The sequence below is a fragment of the Microtus oregoni genome, unplaced genomic scaffold, assembly GCF_018167655.1.
Source record: "Microtus oregoni isolate MIOR12 unplaced genomic scaffold, Mior012 000016F_ref0000370, whole genome shotgun sequence".
Lineage (NCBI taxonomy): Eukaryota > Metazoa > Chordata > Mammalia > Rodentia > Cricetidae > Microtus > Microtus oregoni.
In genome coordinates this window covers 5,138,432-5,161,062 of record NW_024543075.1, presented here as the reverse complement: position 1 = coordinate 5,161,062, position 22,631 = coordinate 5,138,432, and the positions used below count along the sequence as shown (strand labels likewise).

The 22,631-nt window shown below is 51.4% G+C and overlaps 1 protein-coding gene across 2 annotated transcripts in view; it reads left to right on the top strand.

Moving 5' to 3' along the window:
* Window positions 1-803: 803 nt before the first annotated feature.
* The window catches only part of Kndc1 (kinase non-catalytic C-lobe domain containing 1), a 47,567-nt gene continuing 25,739 nt past the window's right edge, over window positions 804-22,631 (top strand). For both annotated transcript variants that reach the window (XM_041666723.1, XM_041666722.1), the window contains exons 1-9: window positions 804-1,241; window positions 6,951-7,149; window positions 8,090-8,148; window positions 14,368-14,514; window positions 14,907-15,024; window positions 16,254-16,984; window positions 20,435-20,549; window positions 21,245-21,316; window positions 21,417-21,478. In XM_041666723.1, coding sequence (XP_041522657.1) covers window positions 1,140-1,241; window positions 6,951-7,149; window positions 8,090-8,148; window positions 14,368-14,514; window positions 14,907-15,024; window positions 16,254-16,984; window positions 20,435-20,549; window positions 21,245-21,316; window positions 21,417-21,478 — 1,605 coding nt within the window. In that variant the 5' untranslated portion in view covers window positions 804-1,139. The remainder of the gene's footprint in view (window positions 1,242-6,950; window positions 7,150-8,089; window positions 8,149-14,367; window positions 14,515-14,906; window positions 15,025-16,253; window positions 16,985-20,434; window positions 20,550-21,244; window positions 21,317-21,416; window positions 21,479-22,631) is intronic.

Here is a 22,631-nt window from a genome sequence, read left to right as displayed (position 1 = left end):
AGCTGGAGCCCAAGGGTTGGAGCAGGGTCTGCTGGCCACATCTGCCCTCCTAACCCCAACCCGTATCAGCAGAGTCGGCAGGCCAGCTTTTCTCCACCTCAAGCTTCCAGCACCCTCCATTACCTACTCTGGCTACAAGCTCATGAATGGCCAATAATTGGAAGCCTTTAGGGCAGGCTGTTGAGGATTAGTGTCCCAGCGTGTGCTGTACCCTGGGATTTGCGTGACCAGTTACAAGCCCACCCTCTTTCATTCAAGGAGCACATATTAAAGAATTTACTATCGTGCCTATCCAGGCTAGGATCTGGGTATAGGGCCAGCAAAGCAAGGGGCCAGGCTGACCTGCAGTTCTTCAGGAGATGCTCCCTAAGATTGGGGAGACTGTCGTAAACTAAAAAACTTGCCTGTGCAGGGGATCAATGCCTGCCGTTTGCCACGTTTGGGAGAGCAATCTAGTCCTTTGCTGTGCTTGGGGTGAACACCTGACTCCCTGCCCATCACAGGACCCAGCCAAGGGAAAGGTACTAGGAGCTGAGGAACCTAATACCTGCCCCAGACTCCCTCCTGGCAGCTACCGCTGGAGGTGACTGCAGCAACCCCTCCCCTGGACTACTAGGTGGGGCGGGAACTGCGAAAGTCCTGGGGCCCGGTGTGGTCTAGGTGAGCTCAACCCTGCTATCCTCTGTGAGCCCAGGTGGGTGCAGCCCCCCGGGCAGCCGCTGTGTGGAGTGACTCCGCCCCGAACTGTCACGGACAGCGCAGGCAGGCGGAGGGTGCACCCCGGAGGTTGACGTAGTCGAAGACATCTGCGGAGCTCAAAGTCGGCCCTAGCCCGCCAGTGACCACGGCCCTCAGGGCGCCACCCCCGGCCCCGCCCCAGGCGTCCCCGCGCCACCGTTTGGCGACACTGCGGCAGGCGGCGGGCGCGTTGCCATGGCGGCCAGGCGCGCGTAGCTGGCGGTGCCCAGCTCAGCCCGGCAGGCACAGAGGCGGCGGCCAGCTTGGAGATCTGTCGGAGAAAGGACCCGCCAGAGAGGGGCTCTGACCCAGAGGAAACCTGCTGGGGGAGGGGATTCCAGACCGGCGCGTGGTCCAGGGCCGGAGTTCCAACCTGCGCGCAGGCCCTGCTAAGCGCCAAGATGCAGGCCATGGACCCAGCCTCCCGGGGCTTCTACGAGGAAGATGGCAAGGACCTGGACTTCTACGACTTTGAGCCGCTCCCCACCCTGCCGGAGGATGAGGTGAGTTGGTCCCAGAAACCCACCTACCCTTTTGGAGGGATGGGGAGGAAGAGAGGGGAGAACACAGCTCTCCTGCTGTATAGATTCTGGCCCCTGGGGTAACAATTGCTAAGGGTTCCTGTCCTCAGCCCCACTCGTCACAGAACAGCTGGAATGCTATATGGAACAGCAATGGGGACTGTCCCTGCAAAAGTTGGCTGCTGCAGGGGTGGGTTCCTGGTTTTAATCCTTGAACAGATTCGGGGTTGGGGCTCCTGGCAGGTAGGGACAATAGGTACACTCCTGACCTCCTCAGCTGGCCTAGTGCTAAAGCAGGTGAGCTTGATAATGCCTGATGAGACCCCACCCCAGCGCTGAGGGTGCTTCCTGCTCTGGGGAACTTCCCTCCCCCAAGTCCCCTGAGAGCTTCTAGTCCGGAACTGGGGAACTGGCTTGGGCTACGTGGAGCCCCTCCTGGTTGGAGAAGCTAGGTGCCCCGCCCCCAGGCTCCTAGATGATGGCCAGGCATAAACCCCACGTCTTGGGAAAGCGTGGCAAACAGACCCCCAAAATGCTTCCAGGGGCACCTTGACCTCCCTCAAGAACCTTTGGGGAGATCTTTACAAGCCAGGAGCTTTGGGGAGACCTTTCCAATGCAGGCTCTGGAATCCCTATGGAAGAATCCACCACTCTTTAGCCATTGAATACACTGGTACTAGAGACCGTCCACCCACCTTCGCAGCTGGCCTAGCCATCTGATAAGCCCTCCTGAAGCATAAGCCAGGGGTCTGACAGCTCTACCGTACCCCTTCCCTGGAGGAGTGAGCACTGAAAGAATAAACATCCACAGCTCCTGCCTGCCCCACCTCCAGGGCCCACTGAGTAGTGCTGGGGTTGATGCTGCCCCCACCCTGAAGTGGCCTGGTTTTGGTGCAATTGAAGGCTGCAGAGAGGAGAGGCCAGGGAATAAATAAACCTTTTGGACATCGCCCTGGCTTTGATGGGAGAGAAAGGGTGCCCTCAGCACATAGCCTTCAAACACTGCTGGAGGACAGGACGTGTTCTAGAGTGTCTATGGGAGCCTCAGCTCTTGGTTAGCGCCAGGAGCAGATCTGAGAACCCCTGCACCTTTTTATATCATCCACTGAGCTTGGAGGGCTCACTCCGTGTCTGGCATCTGAGGCGGCAGTACCGCTCCATCAACGCAGGGCCACAGGTTGAAGCTGAGCCTTGCACCCAGAGTGCATGCTGTCTACCAGTCCCTGGCACCTTCTGTGTTAGGACCGTCCCCATCCCTCTGCGTTGGAGAGTTGCTGTATACACAACGTGTCAGGTTTCTATCCTCTGTGGTGAGTCCTGAGCGTGAACTGGAATTCCCCCATTTCGGTGGCATTCAGTGGGAAGTTCAGTGAGGCCCTTACCTGGGGAAGAGTGCTACTTTTCTTCCTATAAATGGGAGGGGGCTGGTAACGGGGCTCAGGTGTAGCATGTTTGCCTGGTGTACACAAGGCTTTGGCTTCAACAGCCAGTGCTGCAAAGAAACTGAACAACAAAAACTTACTCTCTAAAATAGGAGTCTTTGGGGCCTGGCCCAGAGCCAACACAGTCCTGCATCTAAGAATACAGCTGAGATCCAGATTTTATGCTTTCTGCAATCAGCTCAGTCCCCATTAAGGTTTTGTAAATTCACATACGTCAGGGTCACATGACTCTGTACCTGGCATGGCCTTCTGTGTCTGGTTGCATTTGAAAACTGTCTGGAGGGAGGCAAAGAGTTTGGTTGCCATTCTGAAGCTCAGTGCTGGAGAACCCCTTGGGGTCCTGTGCCACCCAGGCCATGACAGCCTTTGTGCAGGTGAGGTGAGGCCAGATCAAAGATACGTGCAGAGTATACGGGCCATCAGAATTCTCTCCGCTACAGCTAAGGAATAGAACCCTGCGGAGCCTCTAGGGGCCCCTGAATATCTCTACCCTGTCATGACTCAAAGAAAGTCCAAATGACTTGGGAATGCGCTGTCTAACCTCTTGATAGCTGGTAGAGAACTAAACATGCTCACTGAAGGCCTTACCATGATGCCTTAGCAAGGCCGGCGGTGACACAGTAGACCGTGGTATGTGTGAGCAAGCCCCTCGTTTGTGACGGGAGTGGGAAATGCTGGCCAGAGATCATCTTGACATTTTCTTGTTATGAAAAGACCCATGCCCGCATCCTAACGATTTCTCCAGAGAAGCATGGTATATGAGCAAGCCGTGTGCCTATGAGAAAACCTGCTGGACACTTAGAGCTCACCATGAATGGGCCAGCGTGTCCCCCTACATTGTGGAGGCTGAAACCATGCTCTGTCCCTGCTCTCCTAAACTGGTACAGCAAGAAGACCCTGGGTGCACAGTAAAGTTGCTCTGACCAGGAGCTATGCAAGGCGGACTTCTTGGAGGAGATGGCATTTCCAAGATGCAAAATGGAACGTCAGCCTTTCTGGACGTGGAAAATGGAATCAGAAACAAACCAGTAAAACTGGATGTAGGCGGAGCCATAGCTGCCAGAAAGGCAGGAAGGCAGGCAGGCACCAAGTGGCTGTGGTTGAGGGTCCAGTAGTGTTGGTCAAGAGGTAGGAGATATCATTGGCCTTGTTGAGGTTTGGTGATGAAGATGGCAAGCGACATTAGGTGTCAGCAGAGAGTTCTCACTGTTTCCAAGCCAACCAAATAAATGCCTCCTGCTGCTGGGCTGGCCTTGGGGACTGAAAATGAACAGGAACCCACAGCAGAAAATCTACTATTAAAAGGGGAACTTCCCCCACCATTCCCTTAGAGTCTATATAATGTTTCCAAATGGGCTTTGAGCAGAAGGCAGCCTAAAACCAGAAAAGAACCCCAAACCAGCAGGGTGAGCTCTTGGGGGCAGACACAGCCCACAGAGCACCTTGCAAGCTCCTGCCTCCCTGCTGGGGTTTGGCTGAGGCTCACAAACTGAGACTGCCAACAAATGGTGCCAGCATCAATTTGAGTTTTCTGTTGGCAGGTCCTGTTATGATAAGCTGAAAAGTTAATTGGTTATAGACGTACTTACAATGTGCACAATGACCCCTAGAGTCCCTACAAACCAGCTCCAGGTCTGTCTAAGGGAAGGGGAGCTCATGAGTGCATATAAACCCTTAAGCAGGACACTCTGAGGTAACCAGATAAGGGCTTGGCCTCTGGAGCTCAGAGATCAGCTGAAGTGTCTCTCCCCGGAGCACAGCCCCCCAGTCCCCAGGGTCTCATCCCTTCAGCCAAGCTCAGATAAAGCTTTCACCAGTACACTGCAGGCAGAACACTGATCATCCTGCCTGCGGGGAAATTCTATAGGTGATCCCCACCCCACGCCCTTAAGTGCCACCAGGATAAGGATGGTGAGAGGCAGGCTGGACTGTGAAGGAACTTCTCACCCACTGAGAACATGGGCCTCTATAAGGGAAATGGAGCCACTGAGTTGGCTGGAGATCAGGCTGTCAGCTGATTTCCATGGCAGGAGCTGTATGAGACCGCAAGGCCTGGAGCTTGCAATGTCTGGGTCTGCATGAGACCCTTAGTGTGCTTGGCATGGGAAGGCCATCCAGCCACACATATGCATGAGTGACCTTTACTGGTCATGGTACTCACAGCAGATCACCCCAATGATGTCTCCTGGATATGATACCTTGTGAAGCCAAAGTCAGGGGCCTGCAGCTGGCTGAGAACATTTCACTGGGGAATGCGCTGTGGGGCAGGTAGACTGGCTACCATATCTCCAGGTAACACCTTGAAGAAGCTAATGAAGACACTCAAGGTGGGCTCCTATCCATGGGGGAGAACAACAGGGTCCCTCCCGGTCTGTCATCCTTGTCCCTGGCCCATTAACCAAAACTTTCCCCTGTTCCTCTCCAGTGGTGTAGATTTAGGCAAAAGATAGTCTTTTCTCCCACCTAGCAAAACTAGAGCAGTTGGAGCCCCTAGAGGCAGGTGACCCCAGAGTTCAGAATTCAGACCTGGGGTCCCTCAGCTCTTAGTGCAGAGCTCCAACAGGATCTGCAGATGTGGAAATAGACCCTGACCTGAGGGTGTCATGGGTGGAAGTGCTGAGCATCCTGTCCTTGGAGAAAGCATTGACCACAGCCAGAAGCAATGACTCAGGGCCCGTGGAGTTCATCCTAGAATAATACAAATGACCCCGGGCTCCTGCTTTCCCAAGTTTTATACCCCTACCACAGATTGACACTGAGGGACGCAGGTCTTCAGCTGCTCTGACCAGGCTCCCCCCCCCCACTTTCAGGAGTGTCTCCTAACAGACCTAAGTAGGAGGCAGTGATGTGGGCTGCAGGATGGCCAAGCAGCAAGTCTGGCAGGGCTGCCTTCTGCTGGCGGCACATCCTGTCATGGCTGTGAGCAGGCAGACCTGCTGGCCAGCATGAGCAGCAGCAGTGGGGTGCCGGCAGGCCCTGCCGTGGGACTGACTCAGACTCACGTCGTGAGCTGGCTTCATTTCTCCTACACAGCTCAGCCCCACAGGGTCTACAAGGCTGCGTACTACGTCATGTGTGTGTCTCTGTAGGCTTGCATGAATATGCTTGTACAAGCATGTTGTCAGGTACTGCCCATTGTGCATGCACATTCCTGTGTGAAGACGTAGAGGGATGGTGTACACATGTGTGTGCAGTGTATGTGTGTGCCTCTGCAGCCATGTTCAGCAGGCAGTTCAGCAGACGTCACTGGGAGCTTGCATTCTCCAGAGTTTTGAGGGATCCTTGGTACTACAAAGAAAGCACAGGTTTGAGCCCTGGTTAGAAAATCAGCCTAAGAGTCAGGGAGCATATCTTGCAGGAGTAGGAGGTCTAGGGATGTGACCTCCCCAAGCCCCACCTTGAGTTCCAGGAATGAAATGGCCTGTGGATATGCAGGATCTATCTAACACCCACATAAAACCTAAAGGCTCAGGACAGCAGTTTGAGGATCCATCCTGCTCTTGATTTCATCCATTTGGCTGGTTGCTTGTTAGGTTGATTTAACCTCTCTGTCTTCTCATCTGTAACCTGTGATCATAGGGATGCCTTACAATGTCAGCTAGAAGCAGACACCCTTAACAACTGTCATCTGCCTGTACTTGAGAAGCCCATGTCCCAAGGCCACAGCTGGCTGGAGAAGCCAAGGCTCTGCCTCTTCTTCATCAGCCTACTCCCCCAGACAAGGTGTATCTACATCCTTTGCCCACACCGGCCCCCAGCCCGACTCCCGAAGAAAGGCTCACCCACTCCTATAACACATGAGCACAGGAGATACTAGGAACTTGACAGCAGCCGGGCAAGACGCTTGCAGTCTAAGGTAGTCTGGTATGAATGAGTCCAGGTGTGTGTGAGCGTGTGGGGGCAACTGTAGCTGTGCTTGTGCGTGTAGGTGTGTATAGCAGTGTGTATTGTTGTATGGGAGTGTTTTTGCTAAGTATGCGTGTCCATATGTGAACTCAAGTGTGTGTGAATATGTGTGTGCCTGTTCTGGGCAGCACACCGGTGGTTTCATCAAATGCTCCCTGGCCGTGACATTCAAGGACTAGCAGGACGACTGTCTTAAAAGAGCTTGACCTAAGATGCTTTCGCTGACCGTAAGTGAAGTACCACCACGAGTCCTCTGTCTTCCTGGAGCATTAGTCTCAGCACGGAGTACTAGGTCCTTTCTGGGGCAGCCCTCTGTGGGCTTACACCAAGCCTGTCTTGGCAGGAAAATGTGTCTCTGGCTGACATCCTCTCCCTGCGGGACAGAGGTCTCAGCGAGCAGGAGGCCTGGGCTGTGTGCCTAGAATGCAGCCTGTCGATGCGGAGTGTCGCCCACGCAGCCATCTTCCAGACCTTGTGCATCACGCCTGACACCCTGGCATTCAACACCAGTGGAAACGTGTGCTTCATGGAGCAGCTCAGCGGTGAGGAGAAAGGGGAACGCGGTGGGGCGGGGATACCGTGTGCAGCGTCGAGGAAGGACCTGGAAGTTGGGTGTGAGCACCAAGCAGCTGAGGCCGTAAGGGAGGGCCCGAGCCTGGGTTTCCTTTTGGGGATCCTCTGGTCAAGGCAGCACAGGGGAAGAAACGGAGACTAGATGCTGTGTTTGGGTGGCCCCTGTAAGCCACCATCCTGACTGCCATTCATGCCTTCAGGGAGAAGAGCTCTATTCAGGCCTTCCTCAGAAGAGGATGCCTGGGTCACTTTCCCCCTAGGCTGGCACTCCTAACCTACAGGAAGTTCATGCAGGGGCCTGAAGTCAGGATTTATCTGGCCAGGTAGACCAGCTACCCTTTAGGCTCCTTTCAGGGAAAGTTTAATTTTCTCAAGTTAAGAAGAGCCCAGGGTTCCTTTTTCAAGAACCCAAACAAATTCCTTTTCTCCTTTGGACCTTTTCTGGTTTAAGAATGGTGTACTATTGCCTCAGATGCTTACAGCCAGCCTTCCTTAAGAACATCAGCCAGTTTGGATGTTCACCTTCCTAGAAATGGATGGAGAGGGGAGGACCTAGGACTTACCACAGGGCAGGGAACCCTGACTGCTCTTTGGACTGGAGAGGGAGAGGGAGAGGAGTGGGGGGAGGGGGAGAAGGGTGGGAGGAGGGGGAGAAGGGGGGGAGGAGGGGGAGAAGGGGGGGAGGAGGGGGAGAAGGGGAGAAGGAGGGGGAGGGAAATGGGAGGCTGGGAGGAGGTGGAAACTTATTTTTTTTTCTCCTTTTTTCAATAAAAAAAATCAAAAAAAAAAAAAGAACATCAGCCTCCTTCGGGGTTGTCCCAGGAGGCTCCCAAGGTCTGAGCTCTGGTTGGTGGGATGCTTTCTTCACCAAAGGATAAGATCAGAATGCCTTCTCTTTTTTTCTCCAAGATGACCCCGAGGGTGCCTTTGTGCCCCCAGAGTTTGACCTGACAGGAAACACCTTTGAGGTAAGTTAGTAAGTGGTGATTCTCCACATCTTGCCATCTTCATCTTTGGGGTCCCCTTTGTTACCATAGTCCTGTGGCCTCAGTGTAATAGGTTGTCTCCCGGTGGAAGGCTTCCTTGGGGACCTGCTGTGCTGTCATGGGTATTTTCTCTGCCCATGACCTTGGGCTAGCAGTTTTTGCAGTGAACTTGGGATGCTGGAATGTTGACACTGCACCCTGCTTTCATTCCTAGTGGCTACTGGAAAACACGTGGGTGTTCGGGAGCAGTGGCCCCAGACATCTATCTCTGTCAGGGTTGGTACTGAGTTCACTTATTGCAATGTCAAATCAGATGACCTCTGAGTCTCACCAGTGACTTGTGGGAGGAGCCAGAAAAGGCTATGGGTGTTCACCGCCCTTAAGAAATGCCTCTGGGGCGGGGGGGGGGGGGGGGACAGGGGGAAGAGGGGGTGGCAGTGGAGAGAAAGCTTAGTGGCTAAAAGCACTTGCTGCTCTTGCAAAGGACCCAAATATGGTTCTCAGCTCCCGCATAGTGGCTAATACCGTCACTAACTCCAGTTCCAGGAGATCCAATGTCTGCCTGTGTCCACTGTGGGAGAGAGCTTCTTTGTTTTGCTTGGTTTGGTTTGGTTAGGGTCACTATTGCTGTGATGAAATACCATGACCAAAGCAACTTGAGGAGGAAAGGGTTTATTTGGCTTGCACTTCCACTGTTGAAGGAAGTCAGGACAGGAACTCAGTCAGGGCAGGAGCTGATGCAGAGGCCATGGAGTGGTATTGCTTACTGGCTTGCGTACCATGGCTTGCTCAGCCTGCTTTGTTACAGAACCCAAGCCCACTATCCCAAGGATAGAACCACCCACAATAGACCCGACCCTCCCCCATCAATCGCTAATTAAGTAACTGCCCCACAGCCGAAACTTCCTGAGGCATCTTCTCAGTTCAAGTTCCCTTCTTTCAGATAGCTCTAGCTTGAGTCAAGTTGATAGAAAAGTAACCTGCATACGAGGCTAGTCCACAACTCCTAGATTCAAGTGATCCTCCTGCCTCAGCCTCCCAAATGCACGGGTGAATGGATGCACACCTGCCCAGTTTCTCAGCAACAACAGAGTAACAGTGACCAGTGCTCCTTACACCGTTAAGATACTCTGTATCCTTAACAGACCTCCTGGCCTTGAAGTCAAACAGATGCTCACTGACATTCTCCACCAAGAGTTTCGAAGTTCTAGTCTTCACTCCGAATCCATCCAAAGCTGGTTTCTTTAGCTTCCCTAAACTGTGACTGACACGCCAAAGCTGTGTGTTTTAGCGTACGAGGTGATGGTCCTGTATACACTGATGCTATAATGGCCCAATAAGTGACATTTAATTTTCTTCCTCACCCAGGATGAGATAGAAATCATTTCATCTTTTTCTGCAGATAGCTGGCCATTTTCCCAGCTCTGTGTCCTAGCTATCTGTGAGGCACATGAGCTACCTACCATTCACTGGGTTTTTATTTTCAGTTTTCAGTTTTCTGTTCCTTTGTTGACTTAATCCACTTTAATATCAAAACATCTTGCAGAATCTTGCGACTATTTCTAGCAACTTAGAGGTTCTTTTCATTTTTTTCCCCCTTGATCAAATCACCAGCAGTGTTTCATATTGCCTCCTCCAGGAACAAAGCTTATTTCTGTTCCAGTCCTCAGCAAGAGCAGCATCTAGTGTCTAGATTCTAGCCTGGTGCAGAGAGCACCCATCCTGCCTCAGGGAACTGATGACCCTGACCTAACCATGTGGACGGTATTGGCCTGACCACATGAGTTTCTATCTGTTCTGACTTACCAAGGTTTACCATAAATACATAGTTCAGATTATGAAATATTTCTTTTTGTCCCCTTAAAATGATCATGTGATTTCCTTCATTGTGTACAGTTTTATGTCCTAATAGTATCGCCCTTCCCCGCTTAGGAAAATCTAGCCTGAGCAAGTTCTTTTTTTTTTTTTAAATTTATTTATTTATTAAGGATTTCTGCCTCGTCCCCACAACCGCTTCCCATTTCCCTCCCCCTCCCCTGATCAAGTCCCCCTCCCTCATCTGCTCGAAGAGCAATCAGGGTTCCCTGACCTGTGGGAAGCCCAAGGACTGCCCACCTCTATCCAGGTCTCGTAAGGTGTGCATTCAAACTGCCTAGGCTCCCACAAAGCCAGTACGTGCAGTAGGGTCAAAAACCCACTGCAATTGTTCTTGAATTCTCAGTATTCCTCATTGTCCGCTATGTTCAGCTAGTCCGGATTTATCCCATGCTTTTTCAGACCTAGGCCAGCTGGCCTTGGTGAGATCCCAATAGAACATCCCCATTGTCTTAGTGTGTGGGTGCACCCCTCGTGGTCCTGAGTTCCTTGCTCGTGCTCCGTCTCCTTCTGCTCCTGATTTGGACCTTGAGATTTCTGCCCGGTGCTCCCGTGTGGGTCTCTGTCTCTGTCTCCTTTCATCGCCTGATGAAGGTTAATATTCCTGAGGATGCCTATGTGTTTGTCTTTGGATTCACCTTATTTAGCTTCTCTAGGAACATGAATTATAAGCTCAATGTCCTTTATTTATGGCTAGAAACCAAATATGAGTGAGTACACCTGAGCAAGTTCTGTGTCTCTCCTAGGTACTGTTGAATCTGACTGACCAGTGCTTATTATGGCTCTTCTGGGGTTTTTATGGCAGCTGGTACTTTTCCACCCTACAAATGTTTCTGGCCAGCACAGATTTTGTGATTGCTCTGGGTTTGACTCTTTGTTCTGTTTGTACAAGAATAATATTACTGATGCCCTGGAAGTCTGGAAAGGCTCATTGAAAAGAACCTCGGCTTCCTTTGTGAATGATTTCGAACTGCCATCAATTGTTAATAGTTTATAGCACCGCCCTTTGATTTCCACAATAGTTTTTTTTTTATAACTACAGCAGAAGAAAACATGCGCCTAATGTACTGCAGGTGCAGGTGATGCCCTGTGCATCTTGTGATGTCTGCAGACTTCCTATTCCTGCGCCCTGGATGTTCTTTGGTTTCTCTTTCTTTCTGCTGCCAATCTAACCAGAGGCTGTTTACCTTGTTAGTTCTTCCAGAACACCCTCTGCATCCCCTAGTTGATTCTCTCTTTTCTTTTGTTCTCCCTGAGTTCAGTGGCTGCTCCTTCACTTCAGGGGGAACATGCTCATCCACCTCCATCCTCTTTGTCAACCAGCTGGGAGCCTCCCCGGCGTGTGAGCTTTGTCATGTTATGTTTGCTTCTGGCTTTTTTTTTTCAGTACAGGAGCTATTCAGCTATGTGAATAGGTTGGCTTTCCTTTTTTAGGAAGACACAAACACAGAAGGCACACGTGTGCCAAGTATACAAACCCACAACTTTTCAAAACTGAGATCTCTGCAGTCAGTAGCCAAAGGGAGTCATCACAGTGAGAAACTGGCGCCCCCACCCGCGCGGTGACTGTCCAACCACACAGAACAGAGATGTTGATCTCATCCTTGTTCTCCTGCTTCCTGTGGCTGGACTCAGCAGGGCTGGTGCGAACTGCCATGAGAGTGTAGTCACTGGAAAGCGTTCATTCTCTATAATCATTTCCTATTTCTGAACACACTGGGGCTTTTTCATGCATCTTTGTCTTTCTCCTTTGACTTTCTGGCCCAGTCAGGCTGTGGCTGAAGCGATGTCCCCTGCATGCCTACCAGAGAGTGTGTGCAGGTTTCCTTTGTTCTGTGAATCCTCGTGTTCCCCGGTCAGGAGGCAGCCTTTTCCATGTAGCTCAGCTCATTCATCCATCTGTCCGGATCTTCTGCGGCCTCCATTCTGTTTTATTTATCTACTTGCCTACATATTTACCCTAGTAGCCATCGAAATGCACTGAATCTGCCTCTAGGGAAGGAGAGTGAGGGCTCTTGCTGTAAGGGCGGTATGTTCCCATGGTTGCAGAGCAAGTGGCCACTGAACCCTGAGGATCCTGACGAGGGGCTCCCCTGGGAGCTGAGCCTTGTGGGGAGGGGATTTCTGGTGGGTTGACTGTAGAGCACCTGTGTCCTTAGCCAGAGCAGAAACAATAGGCTGGGGATGTATATCAGAAAGGGGCCCCACGGCTCTGAGCTGCTTCAGTTCCCTGGATGGCCAGCGACTCCCTTATGCTCTAGACACAGAACCGTCGGTCCTTTCTACCCAACCCTGATTATGGAGAGACTCTGCATGTCCTGGGAAGTGTTCCCATGTCCACTCTGGGACATATGGCCCTAGCATGAGTCAAGATGCCCTGGGTCTCTGTTCTGCCCCAGATTAGCTTTGCTCTGAAGCCCTTTGCGGGGGACTGCCAGAAGCCCTAAGCAGTTAGTGATGCAAACAGTGACAGAAACCCAGCCTAAGTGTGTGTCCTAGACACTCTGGCTCAGGTACACCCACTCTGGAACCTTCTAGCACCAGCTCATCTCTGTGCTGTTCCTCTCTGGCTCTGCAGGGCCTGCCACTATAGACCCACACTGCACAGTCAGCCTTCTGTCTCCAGAATGGCCTCACTTTGGACAGAGGTTTCCCATTGTGGCCAGGCTGACCATCTGCTCACCCCTGTCACTTGCTGTTCCACAACAATAGCTCTGCTCCACCGTCCATGTTGTTATCCATCCAGACCCAGACCCTACTCCCTTCTCCTCCTGACCTGGATCTTTTCTCACTACAGAACGGTTCCTCTCACTCCTCTCCATGTTCTCCCCACAGAGGCCAGAATGCAGGGAGTATCCTCCGAGCCTCAGTGCCCCCGCTTATCCAGGTATCCACCCTGGACCCTCCGTGTTCCAAGCACCATCTAACCACCCCTTCGGATTCTCTCTTCTTCTGCTGAGACCATCTCCCCAATTCATGTTCTAAAATTTCCAAGGCTTGTTGTGGCCAGTCTTCTCAGAACTGAGTATGGCCAGCCCCCTTATCCAAAACCCCTTCAGGCTGCCTAGCTTCCAAAAGTTAACAATCCCCCAGTCTCTGCACTGTCCCCTCCTCCACATGCACAGGCCATTTTCTTGCCTTTGTCACTCTGATGGGCTCCTGTGGTACCAGCCAGGAGGGCTAAGTCCTGTCACCTGCCATTTGCTTGAGACCGCAGTCCACACAAAGGACCATGATGAAGATGAGAGACTATGAGTCAGGGACCTGTGAGCCAAGCTGAGATGAAACAAGGACCCTGGCTTTCATCAAGAGGTTGGAGGCCTCTGCGAGCAGGTAGACTTCAGGCTACAGACTGCAGGATGAGTTCCAGGGGAACAAGGAGCCGGGGAGGAGGCAGGGTAGTGAGTGAATACTACATCTTAAAGATGAGGATGCTGATACTCACTGCACAGGAGAGGCAGCCCTACAGTCCCCTCACAGAATGTAACGGAGTTATGGGGTTATCGGAGCTGGAAAGGCAGTGTGGTCAGGGCAGTTAGGATCCCAGCACTGGCTAAGAGTGCAGCAGACAATGACCCTGAGCAGAGTACACACAACAGGGGCTGCATCCAGAGCAGGTGCACACAGGACTTGGGCCTGAAAGAAAAAAAGACTTTCGATGTATGAAACCAGCACACAGCCCAAAGTAAATGGATTCTTTTATATCGATAGCTTCAAGGCAGAAATGTAACTTCAGTGCGCCATTTATAATAGTAACAAAACCTACAGGAATCCAGTCATTATGACAGCAGGATTTTTAAGAAATAGGAAAACCAGGTAAGTCAACACAATGACCACACAATGAGACATCTTATCGTCCCCTTAAATTTGTGAATTAAATGTTTAAAAATAAATAAAGAGTCTGACTACATAATCATGATTTCCTTTTGTAAACAGATTGAAAGGGAAACTCGTCTTTCTGGAATAACGTTGACTTCTCTGCACGCACACGCGCCTGTGCACACACACACACACACACACACCTACCTATGGGGGCCTTCCACACACCTGGTATCCCAGTCTTGTACAGAGCCCGCCCTCACTCTCCGGAGCACACACCAGACAATGCCAACTTTCAAACCTAAAGGAAACTCTTCTTTTCTCCTGCTCACTTGCTGTTTGTGAAGAACGCCTAAGGCAAAATAGGTAGCTGGGGAAAACAGGATTTCTATGCCTTGGGCAGCAGGCCCAGGGAGCATACCAACCATAGGAATGGCAGACTTGCTGGTCTTGGCAGGGGAAAGCAGTCACTTGCAGGGCAAGTACTAACACTCCTTGGTACCACAGGCTCACATTTACTCCCTGGGGGCCACACTGAAGGCTGCCTTGGAGTTTGTGGCAGAACCAGAGCTAGAGCCCAGGCTGAGCCCAGACCTGGAGGGACTGCTGAGCCAGATGCAGGCAGAAGACCCCAGGGACCGGCCAGACCTGGAGGTAAGCTCCCAGCTGGACATGCAAGCTACACACACACACACACACACACACACACACACACAGCCCAGACCCTGCAACCTCAGCCAGGTTCCTTGGCTAGTCTCTGGAGGCAATGCATTATGTTGAAATAGAAGCTGATTTTTGCTATACATTTTCTACTAAAGACTATCAGGGACGAAACAGAATCTTCTTTTTCTGCCAGGATGTATGCCTTGCTGTTTTTTTTTGTTTTTTGTTTTTTTTTATTTAATGCGCCAGAAAGTGCATGTGGAAACAGGCGACCTGATCTGGGGGTGATGGGTACCATCCCAGAGCTGTGCAGTTGGGTGGGTCTTAGGGGGATAGGCCTCCTTGTTGAGCTGCACACCTGAGAGGCACCCTGGTACCTGCAGAGCATCATAGCACTGTGCGAGGAGAAGATGCAGCCTGCGTCCTCATGCCGCCTGTGTCGCAGTCTCTCGGCCATCGGAAGAAGGGTGCTCTCCATTGAGTCCTTCGGAGCATTCCAGGGTAAGCGCTACGACCTACACATCTATGCCTACACATGCATACATATACATTCATACATGTGCACATGGATGCGTATACACCTCCACAACCACCCACAGAAGTAAGCATGCACTATGCAGATATAGAAACATGCACCTTTACTCATGTTCACATGTTCACATACACCATATAAATACCACACTCACAGTCGCACACGTGTTCAAATCCAGCACATGTGTATCCCATGCAAACACGCTCACATGTTTATACCACTGCACATATAAATTCACAAATGCCTGTTGATACTATACACTCCAGTGTAAGTGTGCACACTGGTCTGCACACTCACTTGCACACCACATACATGTACACATGTACAATCTGGGCACACACTGGCATTTTCAAACTCGGGCTTAGTGACTCCAGCCAGCTTTGTTGGATGCATTACCTCTCTACATGCAAATGTGTTGCAGTTTGTCTGGAACTCATCATAGTCTCGGGATCATGCTGGCCTCCACAACCACCCAGAGCCTCAGAGTGGCTGGAGGGTCCTCCCTGACAAGCACACAGCAGTGTTTGTAATGCTGCAGCCCTAGTGGCTGCCACTGTCACCCCAGCAACAGTAGAGAGGGTAACTTCTGAGTGCAAAGCCATAGACAAAAGATTGAGTGAAACAGGCAGCAGAGTCTCTGTGCCATGTATGCAGCTTTGTGCCACGGGGGGGGGGGGGTGTGTGTGTGCGCGCGCGCGCAAGGCTGTGTGCCATAGCATGTGTGCCAGACCGCGCTACATGTCCTGTGTGTAGAAGACTGTGTGCCCTCTGCCTGCCACCAGACTTCATTTCTCCTTTGAGGGAGTGGCTGTTGTAATCACAATAGAAAAATGAGGAGCTTTGGGATACAGTAATTAGACAGCAAGAGCTGATCCCCTGGGAAGCTCAGTCAAGAGGGAGACCCGGAAGCCTCCATTCAGAGACTGTAACTGGCTGAGCCGTGTGACTCTAGATACTGGGGACCTCTGGTGCCTATGCTGAGGGGAGGAGTGGGAATCTGGAGTACAGGACTTTGGGGAGGGGTCTGTGGTAATGAGTAGGACAGGGTCAGGGGTGGCTTTCAGGGTACCACCCTAGCACAGGCTCCTGATCCAAGCTTCCCTGTAGGACAGGGTCAGGGGTGGCTCTCAGGGTACCACCCTAGCACAGGCTCCTGATCAAGCTTCCCTGCAGTAACCATATCCTGCCTTCTGTTCAGACCTCAGCGAGAACACATGGAGGGGAAGACCTGCTCCAAGAAATGTGGGGCCCAAGAAGATGCCAGGAGACCTCAGCACTGATCCAGAGGCACTGTCCTCATCAAGGGGCCTCCAGCCTCCAGCCTCCAGAGAGGAGGAGGTCGGCCAGGGTCCCAGAGCCCCCTCCCCCAAACCACTGCTGTCAGCCCCCATGAGAAATGGTGAGAGCCCAGGACAAGAAGGGCTGGCCAACCTTGTCCTGGATGCCAGGTGCCCCCTGGGTGAGCTGGACAAAGACATCCTCAGGCGAAGCCGGCTGAAAAAGGCTCAGACATTTCCCAGGCTACCACAAGAAAGCCTAGAGGCCAGCACCCTCTGCCTGTCACTGACCAGCTCAAGAAACCAGCTGACCATGTCTGAGTTCTTTTCCCCAGACCCCAGAAAGCTCTTCCTAGAGGGGAAAAATGGCCTTTCTGGCTTTAAGGCACAGTCCAAAAGCAGACTGTGGCCAGAGCAGGAGGACCCTGGAGTCCAGCTGGAGAAGCCACCAAGTGCAGGCCGCAATCCGCACAGGAGTCCGGGGGCCTCAGGGCAGTTGGAGGCTTCGTCTCCTAGCCGGGGACCTGTAGAGTACAAACCTTTGCCCTGCCATGTAGACCCTGGAGACTCAGACCATGAAAGCCAAACATCTAGGAGTGAAGAGGAGACTCCAGAAGGATCCGGACAGCTGGAAATTGCAGCCACAGAACAGGTACGTGGAGTAGGAGGGGCCAAAGGCTGCTTGTCCTTAGCCTGGACGTGCAGCTCACACAGGACCTGCCCCACCCTGCCTTCGCTCCTGGCTAATAATTAAGAGTGTCTTTTGGATTACCTTTCTTTTTTTAAGATTTATCTTTTTAAGATTTATTTATTCTGTATAGTGTTCTCCCTGCATGTATGCTTGCAGTCCAGAAGAGGGCACCAGATCTCACTGTAGACGGTTGTGAGCCACCATGTGGTTGCTGGGAATTGAACTCAGGAACTCTGGAAGAGCAGACAATACTCTTAACCCCTGCGCCATCTCTCCAACCCCGGATTCCCTATTTTTGTAGAGAACTTCACATGCAAAGTGGGGGAAGGGCTGGATGTCACCCCAGGCATGGATCTCCAGGCCTTTCTAGATGTACAAGTTCACTTCAGGACACCCTAGAAAGAACTAACTTCCTCAGCCCCGGTCCACCCATGTATAGGTACATCCCCATGGTTCATTACCTTCCACAATAGAAGTAGACAGCGTCTAGTAATGCTGCTTCAAGGGCCCAATCACTTCCCAAGCCTTTACCTCAGACTAGGTCCCTTGAGCTTCATATCCACAGCAGCATGAAATTCTAGTGTGTGGGTCTGCAGGTGCGACATGGACCACAGCACTGAATGTTTTCCCCCTTGGTTTTTCTTGTTTGTTTGTTTTCCAAGACAGGGTTTCTCTGTAGCTTTGGAACCTGTCCTGGAACTAGCTCTTATTGTAATCTAGACTGACCTCGAGCTCACAGAAATCCACCTGCCTCTGCCTCCCAAGTACTGGGATTAGACATGCCACCACCACCCAGCTATCCCCCCCACTTGGTTTTTTAATGTGTTCCTCAAAGCCTTGTATCCTCATGTGTTTCTCAGAGTGAGGACACCTGAACCAATGGCCCGGCATACATTTTTGTCTATCTAGAACCATCAGCCCTATTTTCCACCAGGCCTTGTTGCCCCAAAGGAGAGGAGTATGTGAGGCAGGTGACTCTGTGGGTGTATATTATCAGTTGTACACTGTTAAGAACTTGAAGAATCCCATGGGTAGTGTGGTTACTTAAAGAGATGTCTGGTGTAGGGTCGGTGATGCAGATGATCGGTGCTGTCTGGGCCTGTGATGCTCACACATGCTCAGTCACCAGCATTTCTCCACAGGGCACAGCCACCCGACCACACCATCCATCTTCTACATAGTCCTGGGTAGCTGGGTGGCCTGTGGTGGAGAATGCACTGCCAAGGGGAAGAGTTGAGGTCTCTAGCTCGAAAGAGAACAGAATAGACCAGTAAGCCTGGCTTTCACCTTAACTATCTGGTCAACCTGCCTCAGACAGAGTATACCCAGAACCCTCTAAATCTCAGGCTCCCGCATAGGGATCCCCAGAGCTGGGAGCTCTCACCTCAGTTTCAGGGCTCATTGCTCCCACCCCAGGATAAAGGGCACCACCAAAAGCAGAACAGATGAGCTGGTAAGTGGAGAACCACAGGATTGAATTGTCTAATGTATCAACCCTTCCTGTGCACAGAGCCAGTGGATAGCACCTCAGGTGAAGGTGGTGGCTTCTGAAAGCTTCTGCTAACATGTATACTTCTGTGGTGACCTCCTTCCCAGATCTCCAGGCAGGAACTACTTCTAGGCCCCATTATTTCTTTTACTTGAAGATGTGTTAAAATAGGCACAAACACAAAATTTACTATCTCAACCACCTCTAAGTGCATGGCCCAGTGTATTAAAGACATTCACATCTGTCTCCAGAGCAGCCTTTCTCATCCTGGGGGTCATGACCCATTTTGGGGGAGGTCAAAGGACCCTTTCATAGGAGTCTCCTAAGACCATTGGAAAACACAGATGTTTACAATTCATAACAGTAGCAAAATTACAATTACGAAGTAACAATGAAAATAATTTTATGGTTGGGGGTCACCACAACATGAGAAACTGCATTAAAGAGTCACAGCATTAGGAAGACTGAGAACCACTGCTCCAGAGGTTTTCCATTTTCTACAGCTGAGCTCTGCCTCCCGCGAACACTGACTCCCCTCCATCCCTCTGCATAGCCTGATAGCCTTCTATAATCATACAAATACGACCTTGTATGTGAAATCCAACAGCTTCTGTTCTGTTGTCTAGCTTGTTTCCTCAAGATCCACCAATAATCAACACTGTGGGATTTTTCCTCCTCTTTTTTCTTCTTGTCTCATGGCACCCAAACAGTACTGGAACTCATTATGGAGCCAAGAATGGGCTTGGGTTCTTGGTCCTCCTGACTCCATTTCTCAAATGCTGGGATTACAGGTGCCATGCCCAGCTCCTGAATGTTTTATTGACCTGGGCCAGGCCCTTAGAAATAATTAAAACATTAAGTTTTATGCTATGTATTTTAATACACACTCACACACACACAACACACTCACATACACATATACACAGGGAAGTGAATATCTTCCTTTTAAAGCTTGAGCAATACTATACAATATTCTGCCCCATGGATGGACCACATTTCTTCTCTCTTATTTTTAAACATTATTTTAATTTTTTTTTTTTTTTTGGATTTTCGAGACAGGATTTCTCTGTAGCTTTTTGGTGCCTGTCCTGGAACTAGCTCTTGTCGACCAGGCTGGCCTCGAACTCACAGAGATCCGCCTGCCTCTGCCTTTAATCCTCTGCTGGGATTAAAGGCGTGCACCACCACCACCCGGCTTTAATTTATGTGTACTGATGTTTTGCCTTTATGTATGACTGTGAGCTGCTGTGTAGGTGCTGGGACTTTGAAGATCCTCTACAAGAGCATCAAATGACCTTAACCACGGAGCCATCTCTCCAGTCCCTGGACCACATTTCTTCTTCTTTTTTTTTTTTTTTTTTTTTTTTTTTTTTTTGCTTTTTCGAGACAGGGTTTCTCTGTGGTTTTGGAGCCTGAAACTAGCTCTTGTAGACTAGGCTGGTCTCGAACTCACAGAGATCCGCCTGCCTCTGCCTCCCAAGTGCTGGGATTAAAGGCGTGTGCCACCACCACCCAGCTGGACCACATTTCTTTATCCATTCATCCATGTGGATGTTTGAGCTTCTTCCCCTTTTTGGATCTGGTGAATGGTGCTGCCTTGAACCTGGGCAGACAACTGTCCACCGCAGTTTCCTTTCAAGTAACCTAAAAGTGGAATTGTTGGACCTTAGGATGATTCCCTGTACTTTCTCTAAGAACTGCCATTTTTTTCCCATGGCAGCTGTACCACTTTATGGGTGAGGACTCCAGTTTCTGCATGTACTCACCCACACCAGTTTTGAATCTGGAGCCTTTTTCCAGCCCCTTGCACAGGGGAGGCTGCATGTGGAAACCGAGTCACTATTCACCTGTCACCCTCCATGGAAACCCTGCCTTGGCACCAAGTGGACTGAGTGTTCTTACGTGACCCGTCTCTTCCACAGAGCCTCTCCCTGCAGGACCTTCTGTCTAAGCTAGGCCGGCCCTTCCGAGAGTACGAGCTGTGGGCCCTGTGCCTCTCCTGCCTTAGGACTCTGCAGACACACATGGAGCACCCAGGTGATACTCTCTGCCTGAGCCCTGGACCCAGAAGCTGGGGAGGGAGAGGGGAGTATCAAAGTCAATGCTGTGTGCCAGAGACAATGATTCGGTTTGCTCCAGCAACACCCCCTAGGAGAAGCATCTGGGTCTTGGCACAAATAGGAACAGTAGAGACAATTGTCTAAAATGTGGTTCTAAAGCCATTGACCTCCCTCCCCCGCCCCCAGGAGTGAGGGAAGGGCTCAAGATGTTACCCTAGTGTGTGACCCTGCATGTTTATCCCTGCTGAACAGACAGATAAATGGACAGACAGTCCATCTGTGCTCTCAAGGTGCCATGGGCAGCAATGGAGGTCCTGAGGGGACCAAGTTGCCATCCTCAGAGAAATACTCTCCAGGGACAATCTGCTGTTAAGCTGCCTCTCAACCATGAGTCTGGGGAATTTGAAAAGCCCAATCTCCCTCATCCAGCCATTCCCAAGGGCAGAGCAGTGTGGGCCGTGTCCCCACCCACCCTCCTGTTTATTCTTAATGATGAGGGTGATATGCCCCAATAGTGTTCCCAGGAAACTCTAGCCTGTTAGGATGAAAGGCCCTCCGGTACCTGTCCAATCTTGACAGGTCTCTCTGGGCTCTCTCTGTGTCCTGGAGGCCCCTGATGCTGGCGAGGGAGCTGCCCACATGCAGCTGCATCCTTAATCTGCTCTGTTGCAGCTCACCTGTGCCTGGACAACGTGCTAGTGGCTGAGGATGGGACAGTGCTCTTCGGACCACCCCCTGCCAATGGTACACACGGGCCACTCTCGGAGGGGTGGGAGTCGGGGGCGGAGGACCAGAGCTGTCTGCTAAAGTGGGAAGGAAAACCAAACTGTGGTTGCACTTCTAGGTTCCTACAATTCACTCTTCCTGGCTCCAGAGGTGTCTGAAGAGAAACTGGTGACGGAGAAGGTAAGTGCATCAACTCTCGCGCCATCCACGCCCTCTGCCCAGTCGGTCGCGGTGCCTGATGGCCCAAACGCGACACCCACCCAACTCGCGTGTGGGGCTGCTGGGGTGACGTTCACTGCAGTCCTCCGAAAGTTAATGCTGTGCCTTGGAACCTTGGGAGGGAGACACGCCTATCCCGCGTGCCTAGACTCCACCACCATTAACAGGCTAATAGGCTTTTTACAAACATTTTTTTAAAGAAATTAGCTAAATTACACTCAGAACCTGGTGCAAACCACCACCCTGGGGACCAGGCTAGCTGAACCTGGCTTAGACTCACCAGGTACTGGGCAGGGCAGGGGCCAGGTTGCTTGAGGAGAGAGGGAGGGACAATGTAGAGGGCGGGGCCTTGAGGGGCAAGGCGGAAACGTTGTGGGCGGAAGGAGTGAGGGAACAGGGTGACACCAAAGAGGGCAGAGCAAGCCCAGTGGTTTTTTTTTTTTTGGTTTTTCGAGACAGGGTTTCTCTGTGGTTTTGGAGCCTGTCCTGGAACTAGCTCTTGTAGACTAGGCTGGCCTCGAACTCACAGAGATCCGTTTGCCTCTGCCTCCCGAGTGCTGGGATTAAAGGCGTGCGCCACCACCGCCCGGCCCCAGTGGTTTTCCATGCTCACGTGCTGGACCCGCTGCTAGAGAAATGGCCCCTGGGAAACTCCGCAGAGGCAAACAGAGCCTCCCCGAGGCCAGGCTTCCTAGCCAGAGGGCCAGGAAAAAGCAAGGTGACTTCAGACGCCCTACCGGCGCCTGCTGCTTATGCAATGCACACGGGGCCCATGGGCCAGCTGAAACCGAGAGCATGGAGGTACACTGGCCTTGGCTGCTGATGCTGAGGATCCACCCACGGCAGCTGCGGGGGAGCTAGAACCATAGATGTTTGGACAAGAAAAAAACACGAGACCAAAAGTTGAACCTGCCTGAGGAGCTTGTCCTAGAAAATGGAACATTCGTGTCATCAGAATTCTGGAAGGAAAGAAAACGGTTTGTGAGGCAGAAGAGTAAGCAAGTGATGAATGAAAAAATATCCAATTATAGCAATATACATTCAAGAAATGGGAAAGAAAAGGGGGATAAACCTGAAGAAACCAACACCAAGTTATAGTAAAACCTCTGAAAGC